Here is a 16,699-nt window from a genome sequence, read left to right on the forward strand (position 1 = left end):
AAGTTCGCGCGAGAGCAATCCCATGATGGGTGACCCACTGGGAAGTTCTCGTGTGAGTTCCTAAAAACAAAATCATGAGGGCGTAGTCGGGGCCTAAAGCGGAAAATATCGTGCTATGGTGGAGTCGAGCCCGGGATGTGGTGGGGGCCCGAGTCAGAATGGGACACCTACTGACGCTCCGATTAGAAGATGAGACTACGAGATAGAGGTCTAGGGCCAAAGGAGTAGAGGAAGACCTATGAAAACTTTTGAAGAGACTCTAAGAAAAGACTTAGAGTACTTGGATCTAACGAAAGACATGACATAGAACTGAGCGCAATGACGTTCTAGGATTCATATAGCCGACCCCACTTAGTGGGAAAAGGCTTTGTTGTTGTTGTTGTTGCTTTGTTTTGTGAGCCCATACGTTCATTTCCTCGGTTGTTTAGTCATAATTTCACATCATCTATGTTTGTTGTTTTTTCCTACAAACAAGTATTTATACAATTGTTAATCTTTTTGTTAGTAATATTAACTGCTTCCATTTATGGAAAAAAAAATTCGAATTTGAATGCAAAAAAACATGCACACTACATCATACACACACACACACTTATGTTTAGGTGGGTGTAACGGACTGACCTCATATACGTGGGATGTTGGAAACCAACAAAGACGTGCCCTCCTCAAACTCAAAGAAAAGAAAGGGAATGACAGGTTGACATTCGGTTGTGGTGAGTCAGCCTGAGTTGCTTTCATTTCTAAAAATCTAGAGATGGTCGCTTAATGCAAGACCGGGTCTTCAGCTTCCACCTCTGCACCACACTCACACCAGAAAAAAAGAAAAGAAAAAGAAAATGTGAAGAAAAAGAAAAATAACCAAAAACAAATCGAGAATCAGAAACTCAAAAAAATTAAAACCAGAAAAAGATTCAACCCCAGCTATGACAGTTTTTTATTTTATTTTATTTTTTTAATTTCTCAATTTTATTATATAAAACAATAAGCCCGTAAACTGTTATTCTCTTTTCCGGGCATTTATTCTCATTTTTAATTAATTAATGATGCAATCCAATTTCATCTCTCTTGCACAAAGCTGAAAGAAATCAAGGAGGCATTGTTTCTAAATCCATGGGCAGTTCCAGGAAGCCATGCACATAATCTCCTGGGTCCTCCCTCATTTTTTTCATTCTTTTTTAATTTTTCTTTCCTCCAAAAATAAAATTTTATTTTTTACGCACTTGATGTTCTTCCTTTGTTTTGTTACCTCACACCATGCACAAAATTTGATCAGGGAGAGAGAGAACAATTAATAAAAAATGGGAGAGTCGCCGGAGAAGAAATCAGGTTGCGGCATACTGAGTGCAGTTTTCGGGCGGAATAGTATCTGGCCCAGAAGAACAACTTCTACGGGTTCTCTTCCTGTAGCCAACAACAACAGTGCCACGTTAGTGAAAACACCAAGCACTCCTAATTCCAAACGGCGTCGCGGTGGCTCCGATGAGGCTGCCTTCCTTGATTCATCTAGCAACGTATCATCAGATTCATCCAAACCGGTCACGAAGCCTTCCCAATATAGTAATAGGGCACCCCCTATACAACAACAACAACAGCAGCAGCAGCAGCAGCAGCAGCAACAACAACAACAACAACAACAGCGGCAGCAATATCAACAAAAAATGGTGCCAAGCCAAGGTTATGTGAACCAAGGCAAAAGGGTTCCAAAGGAGAAACTTGGCATATCCGGTGAGCTTGATAGCATGATTGCTGATCATCAAAAATCGAAAGGGAGCAGTTCCCTTGTAAGGGCTTCATCTAGCAATGTTATGCTTTTCGGAAATTTGGGTAATTTGAGACAACCTGGGGCCGGCGGTGGTAGAGGCGGCGGAGGAAATGCAAACCCGTATAATGTTCTTGATTATCTTCCAAAAACTGCTAGAGAGGAAGTCCCAATGCCAAGCCAGGTAAAAGTGGGGAAGACTAATACTGTTAGGGAAGAGAAAAGACAGGGTGAGCCGGAACCACCTGCTTCCTTATGTCGCGCATTGTCGACTAGAATGGACCCTGAAACATTGAAGATCATGGGAAATGAAGATTACAAGAATGGTAGATTTGCGGAAGCATTGGCGTTGTATGATGCTGCAATTTCTATTGACCCCAATAAGGCTTCTTATAGGAGCAACAAAAGTGCTGCTTTAACCGCTCTAGGTAGAATTCTTGACGCAGTTTTTGAGTGCAGAGAGGCCATTCGGATTGAACCCCACTATCATAGGGCTCATCATCGTCTGGCAACATTATATCTTAGGTACAACATAAAGTTCCACATGTTAATTTCCTTTCGTAGTTGCAACATCGTCTTTAAAATTCTGTTACACCTAATTCTTAAAATTAATGTGTTATGTGCATATAGATTAGGGGAAGCAGAAAAAGCTTTGTATCACTACAAGCATGCTGGACCAGAGGCTGATCAAGAGGACATTGCTAAAGTAAAATCTCTTCAGGCTCGTCTGAACATGTGCACTGAGGCTCGTAGGTTAAGAGATTGGAACACCCTCATAAAGGAATCTCAAAGCACTATATTAGCGGGTGCAGATTCAGCGCCACAGGTCAGCCATTAAATTATCGAATTCAAGTCTCATTGTTATCATAATTGCCTCTCTCTTATTCTCCAGTAGATGTCCTATGAATAAGTCTATAAGAATTTGTTTCTCAGTTTTACCTGAAAATGAGATTCTCAAAAGCTTTTATCGAAAGTAGATTTTTTTTTCTTTCTGTTTTGTGTATTAGCTAATGGTGAATCCCTTTTTTTAACTCTACTAAGATATATGCTTTGCAAGCGGAGGCCTTGTTGAAGCTCAATAGGCACCAGGAAGCAGATGAAGCATTATCCAGCGGTCCAAATTTTGAGGTTGATGCCTGCACTAAATTCTTAGGTCCTATTGGTAACGCGAATTTGTTAGCGACACGAGCTCAGGTGGACATGGTTGCTGGCAGGTAGTGTGTTATATAACTTTATATAGTAGCTATTTCAGTCACGATTATGCTAATCCTTATGCAGCCTCAGATGGAATAATATTCCTAAAAAACAAATTAACAAAACAGAAATGATATTTGAAACACATACATTAAACCTTTTTCTTAATTTGGTCAAATAGTTGTTTTATTTGTTTTGCAATGGTTTGGCAGATTGGATGATGCATTAAAGGCAGCTCAACAAGCATCACGGCTTGACTCAAACAACAGGGAAGCAAACATGGTTATGAGGAAGGCTCGAGTTGTTGTAGTAGCTCGATCAAAAGGCAACGAGCTTTTCAAGACAGCAAGGTTCTCCGAGGCATCTGTTGCATATGGGGAGGGACTTGAGCACGATCCTTATAACTCGGTGTTATTATGCAACCGTGCTGCTTGTCGTTCAAAACTTGGCCAATTAGATAAAGCAATCGAGGACTGTACAGCTGCCCTTAATGTGCGCCCATCTTACAACAAGGCTAGATTAAGAAGAGCAGATTGCAATGCCAAGGTGAACATACTACTCATTAATATATTCACTTTGTTCCGATAAAATAATTTTCAAGTTGTTAATGTTGTTGCTCTTTCATTATGTTATTTCTGAGTTATAATGCTTATATGATAATGTACCATGCAGTTGGAAAAATGGGAAGCTTCAATAGAAGACTATGAGATTTTGATAAAGGAAACACCAGAGGATGAGGAGGTAACCCGTGCTTTGTCTGAAGTGCGGGCGCAGCTCAGAAAACAGCGAGGCTAGCAAGAGAGCCTAGACGTGGACAATGGAAACAAGCCAATGCAACTAAATTAGGAGCCAATAGCCAGGAAAGAAAGTTGTCCTTTTTAAATTGGATGGCTCTTGGAGCTGAAGAAGGGAAACACAAAACTTGAGTGGTGGGAAAAAAATGGATGATTTTTCAAAGACGGGAGTGAAGGTGGCAATTCATACAATGTAACACAAATACGTGACCCAATTTTCTTCTATATATTGTTGTGTCTGTGCAATTCTTTCGAAAATGAATTTGATACTGCTTATAAAAATTGTCAAAATATAATAGGAAGAAATCTTGAATTCTTTTTTTCTGCTAGCCCACATTTTTCCATTACTTATGTTGCATTGATATTTGGTACAATACATTACGGTGATATTTTGTAAACAACGATACGGCAATTATAATAATATATATGTTCAAAAATATATTTCATACACTAATATTTCAAAAATATATTAAATCACAAAAAGAGAAAGATTCATTTCTAACTTAATTCAAGATGACTATCATAGTAATCTTCACAAGTAAATAATACGGCCTCGAAGTCCAGTTCATCAAGAGTGAGATTTGCAATCTTAAGCACTTCTCCATTCTCGATATTCATGGCTCTCTCCTTGATGGTTTACGAAGGTTTGTGTGCATATATTAAATTTCCACTCTTTGTAGTGTGATTTTGCCCCTCCTCGAAGAGTGTATAATTTGTATGTGCTCCAATTTCTTTTACAACATGAGGAGGATGAAGGATAACCTATAAGTTTCAAGGCTATGGCTTGTTTGGTGTGGAAGCTCCCATGAACAACCCACTACAATTAGGAGCCTCTTCAAGCCAACTTGTGCAATAAATACCTAAAAGTGAATGAGAAAAAAAAATATAAGCTTATAATGATACAATCAAACTTAAATTTACGATGTAAAATGTACAGAATTTAGAGTTTAGAGAACTTACATAGAATTAGAGTGTGCCAAAAAATAGAGTGGCGTGCTACTCTTGGTCCCTTGCTTAATCAAAATTGTATACACAGCATCAAGGAACTTTGACACTTGATATTGTTGCTTGCGCTCTTTTCGATACTCACCTTCACTTTCTCTATCATAGCATCTATAACTCATAAATTAAGTGAAGACAAGGCTTATCCATGTCAAGCATATCACATATTGCAGAAGTGAAGCTCAGTTGTAATCAACTTCGGCCCAAAGGTGTTCATCCAACACTTTTTTCTTTTATCTTTTTCCACATCATCTTTTTTATACATATCTTATTCTGCATTCATCACTACGCGCTCTTAACCTTGTTTAAATCTTTTAAGCATCACAATTATAAAAGTCAAGCGCGTCTAGAAAGCAACTTCACCTTACAATTATCCATGGACAACCTCATATTATGGACAAGGTTCTAAAGGACGCTAGGCACTAGTCGGGCGGTGAGCTGTGACCTAGCGCCTAGGCGGGGTCTAGGCAGACGTCTAGACGGACTAGGCGGATTTAAGTAAATCCACTATATTTCTTGTAAATAAGTGTCTGTTTATACTTAAAATATATATAATTTCATCATAAACTACAAAATAGAGTGACATGTATTATGAAGTATTGGAACATAATGAAATATGGGGAACAAGCATATGGTGTGTGCTCATTTAAGTATTTAATAAGTCTCTTACAATTTATTGAAAAAAATTAGATGCAAATTGAAAGTTATCGATTTTCTGTCTAAGTGAGTTGCAACCTAGCGAGCTAGGTGGAGTGCCTAGGTGGTTTAGGCGTCGCCTTAGCTGGTCTAGGCGCATTTTCTTAATTTTCAAACGCCTAGGCATTAATCGAGACGGTGACCAGCCGCCTAATACCTCATTAGTTGTTGTTGTAATCCAGCTACATTGCTCATAATCTTCTTAAATTATTGCAGATGAAATAAGTACATATAGGTTCTTCAAAGAATGGTTGAGAGTATGGACAATAAGTATTGTCTCAACAAGACGTCCCGCCACCTTGCAAACCGGAGCATTGTCGGTGACTACTTGGACCATATTTTGACGATAATTTCCCGAATTGACTCAATAAGCAAGTGGGCAATGAAGATTTTTCCTTGTGCTAACCTTCACGATTTACCGCCCTCAAGAACATTGGCCTACTTTCACAAGCTAGCATAATATTAACTAGAGCTTCTTTGTGCATCTGACCCGATATATATATATATATATATATATAATATATATATATATATATAATATATATATATATATATATATATATATATATATATATTTCTTTTGGAAGAGTGGTCCCCAACAAGTTGTAGCTGGGAGGAACATAACCCGGAACTGTTTTAGTACAAGAAAGACTAAAGGCACGTAATGAAAAGGTAGCCCGCCCGTATAAAACATTCTTGCAATTTCACCATCCGATTGTCGTCTAAGAATTTTGAAAAGTCAACGATATTCTACTTCTTTTCGTGTCATAATCGTTATCTTAACGATTTGTTTTATGTAAAACTCGTTATCTTAACGGGTTCTTAAGAGATGACTCAATAACGACCCGATTCAACGCTTCAGGCCATTTCGTGTCGAGTTAACGGATTATGCAATAAATTGTCATACCTAATGTCTAGATCTGAAAAATGATATCGTATCGGGTTCTGAATGGATGAACCGATAGCAATTCAACTCGTTAGCGGGTCATAACGAAAAACCTAATAACAACTTGACTCGTTAGCAGGTTGACCCAAAACCTAACGGATCATGCAAGAAATTATCAAATCTTGAGAAGGTGTAGGTATCTACTCACCCTTGTACAAATTAAATGTGTCAGTGTATCATAGCTCATTACACAAGTATTGTCCAAATTAAATGTGTCAGTGTATCATAGCTCATTACACAAAGTCTAAACACCTTCAAACCCTTTAAAAAAAAACTTCAAAACTGAAATAGTGGGGTAAAAAGAAAAAAAAAACTCAAATCCTTTACCTAGCTAACCCCGCGTGCCTCACACAGCAACCCAACCTCTCTCACATTCTATCTATGCCTTACGATTCTTTTTGTCTCATCTCTCTCTCACACACTCATATTTCAATTTTTGTTTTTTTTTTTTTTTTGTTTCATTCGTCAAAGATTTTTCCGTCAGAAGGATGCTCAAATCCGGATTCGACAACAATTCAAAGAAACTCAACCCCAAATTTGCCCTGAAATGATGAGAAAATTTCAAGTCTACCCGGGTCACCAACCCGGGTCACCAACATGGGAAGTCGCGAAAGCTAAGCAGGACTAAGGATATGATGTTGGTGTAGATGGATGATAAAAATTTTACCATCTGTAAAAGTACGAATAAAAATACTTAAAAATACTTGTAAGAGTATAAGGTTATGATGGTATAACAGCCTAAGTAATGTCATTTTTCACAAGGATTGAATAAATAATTTGTATTTAAATTAATCCTTAGCTAATTATTTAGAACAAAGTTTCGAAAATGTTGATTTTAGAATTTAAAATAATAAAAACGAATTTAAATAAAAACAATTAAATAATTGACAAAGTAAAGAAAGAAAAAGACAAAGGTTTTGGAAAACAATTTAAACACTAGGGTTCTGCTATTACCATTAACATTCCTATGCAATTTTACCAATTATTTATGAATTTCTACATACATCCATTAAAGGTTAGGCTTTTCTAATACATAATTTCTTTGTGATGTTCAAGCGAAAACGTATATCTAACATGCAACTCGTATGTGATGTTCAGATCAAATATAAACATGCAAGACTCATTAAGCTTTGTGAAAAACCCTTTGAAAAACCATGCAACCCTTAAAAGCGTGATGTTCACCTAAAGTGAACTTACAATTACTAATTACAAGAAGCCCTCTTCAGGGTGATGTTCCAACAGAAATTGCACCAATTTACTTGTCTAAAAACCCTAATGGTCGTGAATCACTAAAAAAAGTAAATAGTTTAATCGCGGTGATTAATAATTCAAAGCAAGCATGCATCCATTCATAATAAAATTAATAAAATCACATATTCATGCTAAGGCTTGTGGCTTCTCACTAGCAAAAGGACTAGTTACAAACAATCATAATAAAAACTAAAGAAAATATATTAACTAGAAAAAGGATTGAAAACAGCTTGTAGGTAAAGAGTCTGAAGTTCTCCAAAATAATGTCTTCTTCTCTAATGCTCAATATCCATATTTATACTACTACAAAATAAAATCCTACCTCAAAAATGTCTTCTAAAAACAAGGAAACATAATAGAATAAGAGAACTAAGAAATAAAAGGTTTCCTATTTGAACTGAAATTCTGACTTCTTAGAAAATCAGACTTTTGACCGACCAAATCAACTCCAATTTGGTCTCAAAATGTCTTTTTTAGAGCTTGAGATGTCCCTAAAAATCCTTAGAATGAATCTTCCTCAAAATATGCCATCTTGACCTCCAAAATACCCAAAACATCTAGAAACGTCAATTTAGGAAAGCTGCGTGCTGGGCCTTTATTTCATCGCCACGGTCAAACGAAGTAGTAGAAAAACCTAAAACTTTGATACAATCTCTTGGAAGACTCACGAACATCCTCCAATTGGAATCACTCCAAAATTCATCTGTTTGATCTCTTTTTGCTGAAAAGGAAATCAAATGTCCTACATTGGAAATATAATTTAAAGTATCAAAATTCTACCAAAATAAATAATCAATTAATACTAAGATTAGGATAAAATATATAGTATAATATTGGCTCATCAATGGGCACAAATATGAGTAACCTGTAAAAGAGCAAACAATAGTGAGCAAGCTAGAGACCCGAAGGGGAGGGGGTGTATTGTTCCAAGATTCTCCGATGGTCAAGTGAGTAAGCAATAATAAGACTCAAGCAATAGGCAAGAGAGTTTAGAGTGCGACAATTGCGTTACCAGAGATGAACCCTAAAAGAGTTTATTTATACCAGTTGGGAGAGAGAGACATTTTTAGGATAAAATCTTGTATTAATTGTAGGAACTCCAAGAATATAAGAAACCTGGTTAATTCCATGTTGGATTTTTTCTCATCTTGCAGAATAAGTATGGTCAATCTCGGTAAAGTCGTTCGAACTTCACCATCGCTCCAGTACAGGATAATGGTGACACCACTGCTCTGTTAATCCATATCCGTTGGGAGTTGTTTAGTCCATGATCAGGCCGAGGGGGTACCGTTCCAAGATTCTCCGATAGTCAGGTTAATAAGAAATAATAAGACTCAAGCAGTAGGCAAGAGAGTTTGGAGTGCAACAATTGCGTTACCAGAGATGAACCCTAGAAAGGTTTATTTATACCAGTCGGGAGAAAGAGACATTTTTATGATAGATACTTATATTAATTGTAAGAACTCCAAGAATGTAAGAAACCTAGCTAATTCCGTATTGGATCTATTCCTGCATCTTGCAGAATAAGTATGGTCAATCTTGGCAAAGTCGTTTACACTTCACCATTGCTCTGGGATAGGATAATGGTGGCATCACTACTTCATTAATCCATCTTCGCTCGGAGCTGTTGAGTCCATGACCAGACTTCTGAGATACTTGTACTCCGATCTGTCTTACTCCGACGCTGGAAAATCATGATCCTACAATTGCCCTTAATTATGTGTTTGAAAAGAACTTGTTCCCCTTGAGGATGGATAGTTATCCAAAGACCATGACTTTTGGAGTAGGTTGAAATACATACCGTTTATTCTTCTATCTTTGTATAGGGAATCATTTTTGTAAAGAGACGAGACATTATGGATTCAAATGTGCTTGTCTCGAGAGTTGTGCCATAAAGATTGTAATATGAAGAGCATCTCAAATGCCTGTGCACATTTTGCAAGGTGAGGCCGTTTATATCTTCAAGTGGCTTCGTTCTTCGGACACACAAATTGAAGGGAAAATTGTGAGATTTCATGTGGGATTTCTAGTGACTAGCATGCATATACAATTCAAAATTTATATACGAAAGCAACGGAAGCATGTTATCAAATAATATCAAAGCCATAGTCATGCAAATCCCCTTCAAGATGCATAGGTTTATGTAAGATGCATCAAAAACAATTTATTGAAGAACAAAGTGTAGGAGTAGTTTTATACCTCTTGATCTAGACTTTAGACTAAGGATGGACCACCTCCAAGCCCTTTGATGTTGGAACTCCTTGAGCCTAGCCTCCCTCCTTGCCTCCTCCACTTTGTTAGAATGAGTGCTCCTTGGTTCTCCTTAAGTCTCCAAAGTTGAAGACCTGTAAAGATCCTCACCCACTAGAGTAGTGAGAAGGATGAAGGAATAACCAAAAGGGTGAGAAGATGATTAGCTAAACCCCCCTTTGGTGGCCGGGCCTTTGAGTGTTGAGAGAGATATTTTCTTTTTCTCTTTTGTTGTTTTAACACTTCAAAAAACCCTAATGAAACTTTGTGCTATAAAGTTCCTTTTATAACAAAAAAGAAACAAGTCAACATTTGACTCTCTCTCTCCCTCCTTTGGCCGGCCCCTTTAGTGTTGTTTGGGCTTTGGGCTTTTATTATTTCAAGTCATCCTATGCTTGAATAAAAGCCCAATGGGTTTAGGCCCAATGGGCCCAATTAGACCCGAACTTTTCTTGAAGCCCAAAACGATCTTTTATCGCTTTTATGATTTTTTTAGACATTCTAATTAATCACAACACTTAATTAATCCAATTAATTATTTCCATCATCCATTAGTTACTCACTACAAGAGTGTATTGGTGAACAATCATTTTAGGTTATAATTAGCAAGGCAGTGAGGTGATTGGCACCAATCCAATTGATTATTTTTAATCCAATCACTTAGTGAATTAAAACTTACTTTTAATTCACCTTCTTCTTTGACGACTACATTTAATCATCTAGAAGAACTCACAAGTCATGAGTGACATCTAACCATATATCATGGCTACCCAAGTTAATGTAGAATTTGTTCGGAGAACTTATTTAGTTGGAATTACAATGTAATTCGATCCTTCTCTAAAATAATACTCTCAATCACATTACTAGGGTATGGATATATTATGTCAAACCCTAATGTGATTATTCCTTCTTATATGATTCATTTGAGTCGTATAGGAATGCTTTCCTTTATTACGCTCGATACTTCGGCCGAAGATTCCCGAATCATATCTTAGAGTATTCATCATCTCTTAACGAGGATTAGAGATTCCTTGTTGTGCATTCACTTGCCTCCATGACTAAGCGGCTTAATCCCAACTATGTTGTGGACACCCGCGGATGGAGTGACTTTGACATAATCAAAGATCAAGTACCTAACCACAAGACAACTATGATGCCTCAGGTTAAAGGACTACTTACATTATTCCAACCATTAGAGTTACTTGCTTGACATGTGAGTAGACCTCCATGCAAGTACTCTCATTCGATTGTGTTCAGTGAATTCATTCCCTTAATGAGCACCTACATACCTGTCTTAGTGTCACTACACGAATGAGACGAGACTTTCCATCCTTCTAATTGAAGCGGACATAGTATGTACCGGTCTATGCATTGTCAGTATCCCTCCGACAATCCTATGACCAGGAACCTTTTGGACATGATGGTTATGTGAAGAAGGTCTCTGTAGTCTAACATCATTAGATTACTTCTTCCATCAATCCATTGTCCATGGATTAACTATTTAGGACATATATCGTGTGTTGAGATAGTCCTAATTAGTATCTTTGCCATTTGATGTACAAGAATCATCTATACATTCATTCATTGTCCTGAAAGGTTTCTTCCAAAGATTGACTTTCATGGCATATTTCCAACACAAATCTCAAAGATGAAACTCTTCAAATTCAACGATGACATCTCTTGGTAGCTTGCTTTAAATAGCTCATTTGCAAGCATGTAACTTTCATAGCAGCTTAACTTCTAGCCTTCAGCTTACACCATGAAATCTTTTCTTCTGTATCATAACTTACCTGCAAAACTCAGTTTTCTCTTTGAGCCTTTGACAATTAGGATTTTCAACCAAGAAACTTACTTTAACCATATTTGTCTTTGTCAAGCAAAATTAGGCAAGAAAAATATAAACCATAATCTTATAATAGCCTCCCTTGCTTTTTATAGAATGTTCCATGACATTCATCCTTCACCCTCCCATACGTGACATCATCATCGCAGTCTTCACATATAAGGTCAACTTCATGAGGGCGTTGAGATTCTTGAGTGGGTTATTCTCCATTCGAGCCTTCTTCACTTATTCTCGCAGAGTTTTAGTGCGACGATTGAACCTTGTTAGAGTTGATAATACTCGTCAAATCTGTTTCAAGGCCTTCCCGAAAATAGTTATACCTCTTTGCCCTGTTCATGGGAATTGGATAATAATAAACATGTATTCACATGAAACTTTTTATCAATTGCTTCCTTGTTCATGGAATACAATTTTAATCCAATAAATCTTTCTAAAGTTAACGAACTTTGAGAGAAATAAGTAACGGAGCGAAACATGATAAGCTTCTAGACCCGGGACAAAGCTTGAAGCTCCCTCGATAACGTTGATTTAGAAAAATATCACCTCCTAAACTTAGTGTTTATAAAGATGTTCATCGCGATAATTGAAATACAACCCTGCTTCCATACCAGGTATTAAACCCATGAAAAACACTTTGCTCCATACTTGCCAAAATGCATTTATCAGATTAAGGATGAGAAAGTTTTGAGTTGTACCTGCCCCACTTTAGGATGAAGGGTCTTGATACTTGAAACGTGATGCCAAGAAGGGATTTCCCTCTTAAATCAAATTGTTCGTTGATGTGTATTTAAACTAACCTAAATAATAGATTAATTTAAACTAAATTAAACTCGCAAGCGCACAAATCAATTGTAGTAATATATGCCAATACGAGATCGATTCCACATGGATTGCTTTAACACCAATTTAACTGATTAACCACGCCAGACTTAATTAAACAAATAAATAATAGATTGAATTAAAATTTTAAGTAATTAATTAAGACTAAAATTAACAAAAATAAAATAAAAGACAATTAATTAAAATAAACACATGACAGAAGAAAGCCTAAGGTTTTGAATTCACCAATAACAATCCTATTTACTTTTCATAGAGCCAACTACCATGCCAATGTTAACGATTGTTCTTTCTAAGGTATGAATTAATCCGTGGTCGGGCATCAATCTCTTGTATATCTATATGACAATTATAATATCCTATTGGTTAGGCATACAATTAAACACATAAATACCCATTACGCGTAGAAGAATCATGTCAACCAATTAGGACTAGCTTGATATTGGTCATCCTCACTAGTTTGTCTACTCTTCTTAATCATTATTCCAATAAACCTAATTGATTGGTCATCCTCCTAGATTTATCTAAATATCTAGATGCAAAATTCCTAAAGGTGATCAGTCATTAGAAATCCGAATCTAGAATAAAGTGTGCACAAAAATTAAGAATATATAACATGGCATATAATTGGATAATAATTAACAAAGTACTTTGCAAATATTCATGTCATGGCTTCATCATAAACCTTAGAAAATAACCTAGTTACATATAGAAATAAAAATAAAAGAAAGACAGAACCTAGAATCCATTGCAAGGCATGTCCTTGAGCTCTTCTTCGCGAATTGCATAAACGGTGAATGCTAGTATGATGTGGTGGTGATGTGGGGGATATGTAGAGAGTACTTAGGATGTATTATTTATACTAGAAAACCTAAAAGGTTTGAAGAAACTCCCATAAAACAAAACAAACTCCTAAACAATTAATGACACAAACTAGGAAATAATCCTTCTTGACTTGGAAAACACGTCATCTGTATCACACGCAAGTTTTGGGGTCGATTTATCTTTTGGAAAATTCTGTAAAAATATGAAAAACATAGCTTTATGTCCTATCTTTCCAAGCATATATCGTACACCACCAGAAAAAATTGGGAAAGGCTCCAAATCTTCATTCTCCAACAGCTGCACAATTCTAACGGGAATGTAAATCTCGTGGTACTGATTTGTAAAATTGGACTAAATGGCTTCATGAAAATTATGAAATTAGGACACAATGGTCTTCAACCTCTTAGCTTCCTTCTCTAAGTGGCCTTGTATCAAAACTCCTTAGTTGGTTTATCACCAAAAAGGTTCTAAGCGCGTAGATTGGCTAAAATTAAGAAAATGAAAATAATATGGCTCTTTTATAATTGTAAAAACCGTATTTAAAAAATGTATATATATATATATATGTATGTATGTATGTATGTATCAAAGTATTTTAATTCATGTCCCTAATATTTAATTTACCAAGCTCGTTTCTTCATTAGTTAACTAGTACATATATATTTCACTTTATACGAGCAAAAAAGCAAGATTTCTCCTTGTATTTGTACTGGAAATGTTTATTTGTACACTAAATTGTTAGGCCTTATATTTATCATTTACGTGCCAATATAACTGATTCACCTTACTAGCCTTTTTGGTCATAGTTTTAACTGTAGCTAGCAACAAGGAGCTGAAGAGTTAAGCTTGAAGTGAGATAATCTAGCTAGAGTTGGTCTGATATTTTAACCAAATGGTGAGGTGGCAAGTTGAGTTAATGTATTGTGATTCATCCCCTAAAATTAGAGATGTGGGATTCTAAATCTTTAGAGTTTGAACGTGGCCTTTATGTATTTGTCCACATTCATTGTAATGATTATAATCATGATTAGTTACTAATGTTTCCAATGCATGATGTCCAAGTGTTGCAAAAGAATTGAAACGTGTCTTTAAAGGCTTAATTGAGGATTCCATTTCTTTCTCCGTAAAAGGAACGAACACAAGAGCAAGAACACCACCAAAGCAGCAACAACAAAGATCCTTCTCAGACCACTCTCCCTCCCATCCCTTTCTTTTACCTTATGTAAAGGCTCTAAGCAGAGCCATAATTATGTAATTGTAAATCCTCCATAGTGAAATAGAAATATAAACACCATCTCAATCAACGTAGCCAATTTAGCGAACCACTTAAATCCCTTGTTTTTATACTTATATTTTGAGTCCATTACCATGAAAATCACCTTCAACCGACAATGGAAATCTCCTCAGAAAAACCTAGAGCCAAACAAATGAAATCCCGATAATCACCATGAATCTATATTTCCTCTCTCACTTGAACCCCAAATCAAAATCAGTTACGTAAACTATTATTCATAGAAAACCGGATTTTTAAATTGGAGGCAACCATAACTTCACACCAAATTGATCAAGACAACCAACCGTCTTTCTCCATCTCCTCACCGGTGTTCGAACGCTACAAACAATGCTGCCCTTGGCCAGTCAAGCTCATCAATGGTAGCCATGAAGGACGACAACAATGTCGTGGCTAATGTGCATCATCCGTTTCATCCAAAGTGTTTGTTGTGACACCTTTAACTGTGGAGTTGACAGAGAAAGATGATGATGTTTTGTAGAGAGAGAGGATGAGGGGGGTCGATTTGTAGAAAAGAAAGGAGATAAAAATTTAAAAGAAAAGAATTAAGCAGTGGTTCTTGAAGGAATAAAAAGAAGAAGCAAAACGATGATAAAAAGACATTAAAGGGTAGAGTGTTGTGTGGGAGAAAGAGGAGAGTCGGGTGGAAGAAAATGATCAGGTTTGTGGGTGAGAAAATAGAGGAAATGAGATAAGAAAAGTAGAAGCAGTGGGTTGAAATAAAAATAAAAGATGAGGTTTGGAAGGGGAAAAGCTAGAAACAGGGTTTCACACCTTGTTGCTTTTAAGACATTTATTTCACTTTCAATTTTCTTCACTAACATGGACGTCTAGTTCTTGTCTAAATAATAAGTGACGGCCAAACGAGAGTGAACAAAACAATTGTAATTCTATAGAGTGGTAAACGATCAACATTTTAAAGGATAGGATCAAATATTATTACATCGGTTACTAATTAGGTTGATCTATGCTCATATTTATATATGGTGAGTAAGTGATTTTTAATCTTTTTGTGCGGTATATATACATATGCATTGCAAAACAAGAAAAAGAGTTGTATTGTGTCAAATGTTCACTTTTGAAGAGTTTGAGTTGTGAAGATATTCAAGGGTTGGAGAATGCCCTTGAATATAAAATAGTGAACCTTATATATATCAGGCATTGGGGGAAGGGCTTAAATTTACAATTAGGCGTCGGGAGAAGTGCCTATATAATAAAGTGGAAACTGAGAATTTAGTTAAGAAAATTGGATTAAGGGCTGAACGAGAGTTTAACTCATATTCTAAGGTATTCGGAGCCAAGCAATATAAGCATGGCATGAGACGTGCAAGCTTGGATGCCTTAGTTATGTGTTAGCGGGATTAGAAGGGAGTGAGTACATTCATCCATTTCACTTGCATACATTTCATGCATTTGAAAGAATTGTTACAATTTAATTATTATTTAATTGGTAGTTCTTGTTGTGAATTAATTTTTACACTATTTTATTTTGTTGCGTATTCGATAAAGTTTATGTAAGATTTTATTAGGTGATGTATGGTGTAATCATTATAATTTTATTTTATTTTCCACCATATCTTGGTTGTTGAATTTATTTCTATAGCTGAGATATGGCTCACACCCTACCTCGTGAATAGTGTTTATTCGCGGGTCGTGACAATAATCAATTCCTTAAAAAAACTAGAGATAATTAACATGAAAATATGATAAATAATGCACTTATCACTTGTCCGTCCCCATTGAATCTTAAATGAAATTTCTTTGGAGACTTGGTTGCTTGCATGCACTGTTCTAAAAATCTCTGCCTAGCGCCATTTAGGTTGCTAGGCGGATGACCACTATCCCGATTAATGCCTAGGCATTTGAAAATTAAGAAAAAACGCCTAGACCTGCTGAGGCACCCGACTAGACTGCCTAGACACCCGCCTAGCCCGCCCAAACCCGCATAGGAACCTGCCTAGGTTGCGACTCACTTAGACAGAAAATAGATAACTTTCATTTTGCATTTTAC

At 36.4% G+C, this 16,699-nt stretch overlaps 1 protein-coding gene across 2 annotated transcripts; it reads left to right on the forward strand.

Annotated features, from left to right (window-relative positions):
* The first annotated feature begins 872 nt into the window (after window positions 1-872).
* On the forward strand, window positions 873-3,993 carry LOC126602073 (inactive TPR repeat-containing thioredoxin TTL3-like). 2 transcript variants are annotated; one of them, XM_050268889.1, is made up of 5 exons: window positions 873-2,284; window positions 2,390-2,585; window positions 2,822-2,973; window positions 3,166-3,499; window positions 3,626-3,993. In XM_050268889.1, the coding sequence occupies exons 1-5, from the start codon at window positions 1,299-1,301 to the stop codon at window positions 3,746-3,748; spliced, it is 1,791 nt and encodes a 596-aa protein (XP_050124846.1). In that variant the 5' UTR covers window positions 873-1,298; the 3' UTR covers window positions 3,749-3,993. The 2 variants fall into 2 exon arrangements, with proteins under 2 accessions (XP_050124846.1, XP_050124845.1); XM_050268888.1 differs by having other exon boundaries at window positions 875-2,284; window positions 2,801-2,973.
* The last annotated feature ends 12,706 nt before the right edge of the window (window positions 3,994-16,699 follow it).

Source organism: Malus sylvestris, chromosome 15 (assembly GCF_916048215.2).
Source record: "Malus sylvestris chromosome 15, drMalSylv7.2, whole genome shotgun sequence".
Classification (NCBI taxonomy): Eukaryota; Viridiplantae; Streptophyta; class Magnoliopsida; order Rosales; family Rosaceae; genus Malus; species Malus sylvestris.